At 29.6% G+C, this 5,508-nt stretch overlaps 1 protein-coding gene across 1 annotated transcript; it reads right to left on the bottom strand.

Moving 5' to 3' along the window:
- Nucleotides 1-4,486: 4,486 nt before the first annotated feature.
- On the bottom strand, nucleotides 4,487-5,161 carry LOC119607841. The gene is made up of 2 exons (XM_037961954.1): nucleotides 5,019-5,161; nucleotides 4,487-4,932 (listed from the first exon to the last, which is right to left on the bottom strand). Exons 1-2 carry the CDS (start codon nucleotides 5,080-5,082, stop codon nucleotides 4,583-4,585), a joined length of 414 nt encoding a protein of 137 aa, XP_037817882.1. The 5' UTR covers nucleotides 5,083-5,161; the 3' UTR covers nucleotides 4,487-4,582.
- Between the last annotated feature and the right edge of the window lie 347 nt (nucleotides 5,162-5,508).

Here is a 5,508-nt window from a genome sequence, read left to right on the forward strand (position 1 = left end):
GCGGGATGCCCTTTGACCTTTTCAATTTTTTTTTTGCATATTCTTATTTGAAATGACAAATTTAACAAGCGTTGAAAATTTCATTGAGTTTTGTTCATAAATAAAGATTTTGTCATATATTACATATTTGTTTAATTTCTAAAACTATGATTTATATCAAAATTTTAATAGGATCGCAGATAGCTACAACAATTTAGTCCATATTTATCCCTTAATATCATTTTTTAGTTAGATATGGAAATTCTCGACCCTTTACAAAAAATTTCAAGCCAATATCTCAATTACATTCAAAAATATGTTCATTTAAACCTGTGTCCTTTAATTTCATCTTTTTCATATTTTAGTATTAAGTATGACAGAACATAAATTTGGTGTTGAATAAAATATTTGGACAATTTTTAAAAATTATTTAGTTAATTATTTTATTATAATATTGTATATAAAATAAAAAAAATTATAATTTTATTATGAGCCACGCACAACAACACCTAAATCACCCCACACAAATTACCTTTCCCGCCCACCGAAATATAAAACACAATTTAATACAATATCATCAGTTAGTATAATAGCTTTTTTTATTTGAACTGTTTATCTTAAACATAATACAATTAATTCTTACAACCTACTTATATAGTTAATTCCTAACACTACTTATTTTCTATAAAATAATCTGTCATATCGGTATACATATCCAGAAGGTAATATAAGTCCTTTAAATCTTCCTTGTTTTGAGATGATAGAGTTTCATAACAAATCCATCTTTTTCGCATAGTTGAAAGAACAGGATCAGAAGATAGAAGTAAACTATTAAAAATATCTTCATTCTGTGATTGCCTGGAGCATTTTCTTGAGCTGAATAGTTGAACATGCTTAAAATCTCGATTCCTCGCTTCCTGGGCTTCTTCTGTTAACTCTCCAAGTGGAAGAATATTCGATTCAATTATTATTTGACCATGACACAATACTTTGTGTACTGTTGGTGTTAGTTCCCTCTATGGATACAGAGATACAAGTAATTTAGAAATTTCAGATGTGTATTCCCCAAATCGATTTTCATTAATTTTATGTTTACTATTCAGTGCCATTAAAATAGTTTTAACTCTTCGAAGCAACTCCTTGTCGATTCCAGTTATTTTTGAAGTAATTTCAAAATCACGAAAAAACCTTCTCGACGTATTACCGTCATTTGTACTACCGCAACTTGAAAGTGGTTTGTCGATGTTTAATCCCATCTGAACTTTAAATTCTTCTTGGATTCTGCTTTTTTCCGCAGCTCTCAGTTCTTTCAATTCTTCATTATTTTTTGTTGATTTAGTAGGATAGTTTGTTTTTTTTTCCTGGATCGCCTTGTATGATGGTAATATATTGTGTCCTTTTTCATGCAGAGCTTTCCTTAATATTTGGTACTTATTTCGACTGAGACCCAGTTCCAACATAAGCGCTATTGCTTCCTCTTCAGTAAAATTTGATTATGATGTTGGAGTTGGTATACTTTCCACAATTCGCTTAAGTCGTTTTGGTGATGCATTAGGAAGAATAGTTGCAATATGTACGACATCCATATGTTGGTTTTCCTTTTTCAGCATTTCGTTAAATGTATCAGCAATTTCCTCATTTGAGATTGAAAAAAGTTTTTGTGTGACCCTCTTTTTTTTACCTTGAACATAAGTCTTCGTATGACTTGCAAGGCGCTCCTATTGATGTGTTGTAAGTTGAGATTTCCGTAGTAGTTTCCATCCAACTACAAAATTTTAATCGAAATTTCTTTTGATTTCCATCCACAGACTTACTTTTTACATCAAAAAGTTTTTAAAAAGTTTTCAATTTTTGATATGCCTGTTTTGTCTACTTTTCTACTATATGTAGTTTTTATATAATTTGAAATGTCTTCAATTCTTTCTGGCCCTTTTGAAGATATACTCCATAAAACGGAACACAACTCTTCGTACTTTAATGTAATCTTCATTGTAGATTTATTAAATATGGTACTTAAAATCTGAGAAGTTTACTTATATACCAATTCTTGTCATTTCCGATACAGGTATTCCAAAGTAAAAAATTACGAATTGTCTACCTATTAACATTTAGGACTATATTACTATAACCTGTAATTCAGTCATTGATATTTCTTATTAGTGAATGAATCGAAATTATCATTACCTGTATATTTTTACCTACATGATCATAAACGAAACAGAACGAAATGATCTGTCGAAAAAATTTAGGTAAAAAATAGTTATAAATTTTTGAAAATTTAAGCATAATAGGACCTTTCAATTATAACAAATAGAAAAATAGGTAAATATAAGATTTAAATATGTGCTGTCATACTTAATACTAAAATATGAAAAAGATGAAATTAAAGGACACAGGTTTAAATGAACATATTTTTGAATGTAATTGAGTATTGGCTTGAAATTTTTTGTAAAGGGTCGAGAATTTCCATATCTAACTAAAAAATGATATTAAGGGATAAATATGGACTAAATTGTTGTAGCTATCTGCGATCCTATTAAAATTTTGATATAAATCATAGTTTTAGAAATTAAACAAATATGTAATACAAATATACAAATATACAAATATGTATATGACAAAATCTTTATTTATGAACAAAACTCAATGAAATTTTCAACGCTTGTTAAATTTGACATTTCAAATAAGAATATGCAAAAAAAAAAATTGAAAAGGTCAAAGGGCATCCCGCAATTCCCAAAAATAGGAATGAAAATCCCAAAAATGGGATTTTTTACTTTTTTGCCCATAGGGTCCACATTTCTTTCAGGGCTGGGAAAATACTTTTGGAGTAAATAGAAAACATATTGAGGTTTCCAAAACTGCTTTCAGTTTTCTGATCCCAGCTTTGGGATTTTAGAACATGTCGCCCAAAGTTGAAGTTTTGATAAAAAATAGGTCATATTCGGAAGGACGCAGTGGCAACATTTTCAAAAAATAGGACAAGTTTTTTACGCCAAAGCGTTCTGCGTAAAGATACCTTTTAGAAAACTATAAAATTGTTATATGTTCTTAATAAAAATTTTATTTTATTAATAAAAGAGTTAAGACACATTTTTGGCAAAAAAAACGCCAAAAATCTAAAATTTTTTGAATTTTTAGATTAAAAAACGTATATTTTTGGATCTGTAAACGATATTGATCTGAAATTTTTTGTATATTATTGGAAATTTTGTTGTCTAACTAACAAGAAAAAACTGAGTCCATTTGGTCCAAAATTACGCCCGGTATTCAAAAAAAGGCGGACCAAGGTATGGTAAATTTTGTATCACTAAATTTTTAAATGCCTATAACTCGGATATTATAAGAGATAAGTAGTATGTCCAAGCATGTTTTTTCAAGATCTCGTCGAGCGCTTTCAATATAAAAATCTTTGTATTTGGGTGAAAAACAAAAAAATGGCACGAGTTTAAAAATTTTACATGTCGTAGGTACCCTACTTTGAGCCGCCACAGCGCCGTCCCTGGGGCATCTGCAGGGTTCATCTTCAAAACTTAAACTCGAATACTCCTTGGCTACGCTCACGCCAAATTTTATTCCGATCGGATCAGCCGTTTAGAAATGCCAGATTTATTTCCAAAAAATTTCCATTCTGCCCCACTGTGCATAGTTTACTACACTTTAATATTTTTAAATTAAACTAGCTTTTCCCAGTGTGCCTTTCTATCCTAAAAACAATATAATTAAAAGACCAACTTTAGCTCTAATAGATTTTAAGCTAATAGTTTCCCAGATATACAAATTTATGTATTTAATTCATATAGGATGTACCACGGCCCCTATTGCTAGTCCGTCCATTTTTTCTTAAATACTTATATTGACACTAAAGAAGGTCCAACAAAATTTGAGGACTCTAACTGTTATATTTTCTCAAATACACTAATTCAAGATTTTCTACATATAGGAAGTGCCACTTCAAATATAGCTAGGCTGCTCATTTTGTCCTCATATCTTCATATGGATGTGAAGGTCGTCCACATAGGAGGTCTCCAGCTGTTACAGTTTCTAAGATATGCTACCTTTAATACTTATTTTTGTATGTGTCAACCCGCTCACTTGAAATTTCGAAATACAAAGTAGCCTCTAATTCGGCTGACTTTCAAAACGTACCAATACAAAGTTTAAACACAATTTTTATACATGTAAAGTTTCAAAAAATTGTAACGATGCTTTGTTTATTTTCTGCTCGTTCTAAAATATAGAAGATGCAAAATATGTTTTTAGTAAGGCAGCTGTTTGTGTAGTTTTAGCAAATATTTTCAACAAGCATTAACATTGAATTTGATGTGCTGATTACCATTTCGCTGCATTTCTATTACTTGTCGATGACGTTTTGAATCGGTATGAAACGTTATGAAATACTGTACAATTTTCGTACACAAAGCAGCTAACGTTTTGGAAGTCATCATTCCAACGGTTTAACCGTCTATAGACTTCAAACAAACATATACATATAGATGTGCACAAATTGGTTATAAATTATAACAGAAATGTATTGTACATTTTGCTTAAAAAGTTACTTAAATTTTAAATAAAAAATATACAAATTACTTATAATATAGTGTCAGCGTATCTCCGTTGGAAAAAAGCTTTTCAATGTCGTTTTTAAAGTACATTCCTTATTTTGCAGCTTTACCGCGAATTGCTCTAAAATTTCTTCAACATCTTTCGACGAAGACATTTCGAATAATAAACCTTTATCGGTATACGTTGCCTGCAAAATTCGCCATTCCAAATGAGGCAAATCCAATTTGTTGACTATAAAAGAGCGTATATGATCGACAGCGTTATCAACGAAAGGGTATACGGGGCAGTCTCTCAACAATAGACGATTTGTTTGAATTTCGTTATTAACTCGAAATCGAAAATTTGTATTTATATTGTCCCGTTTAGTAACGCATAAATCAAGAGTGGCTAAAACAGAAACATAAAACCACACATTATTTTATTGTTTTACAAAGATATTTTTGAATTTGTTTGTTTCGTAGAACATGACTCACCAGCTTGTGTTATTGACATTATAATATAGAATGCTGATAATTTTAAAAATGCTCTTGCGTACATTTTTTTATTCGATTCAAAGCTTGGGTTGTTAATCAGCCGGTTTTAATTTTAATACTGCGTGATCTTATCGTTTGTACCGCTTATTAAATATAAAATTGATTTGTTTGGTTTATAATCTCTCATTCTCAATAGGGAAGTACGTAAAGAGAAACTATATACAAAATTTTGCATACTTAAATGTGTAGAGTCTAGAGTGTAATCTTCTCTTGATTAAAATATTTACTTAATTCAAATTGGGTAATTTACAGATTGCTATAGATTTTTTATAAAAGAAGAATATTGGGTTTTTCCTTTTTGAGTATTAAATATAACAGAGTGAATTTGTTTTGTGCTTTTACGTTAAGATTGCGATGAATTTTGTATAAATTTTGCCGTTTAAATAAATATTAAAAAATAATTATTTATTTTGAATTGGTTATTTTTTTT

Source organism: Lucilia sericata, unplaced genomic scaffold, assembly GCF_015586225.1.
Source record: "Lucilia sericata isolate MDLA Ls3-8-SP2 unplaced genomic scaffold, ASM1558622v1 Contig000019F_arrow, whole genome shotgun sequence".
NCBI lineage: Eukaryota > Metazoa > Arthropoda > Insecta > Diptera > Calliphoridae > Lucilia > Lucilia sericata.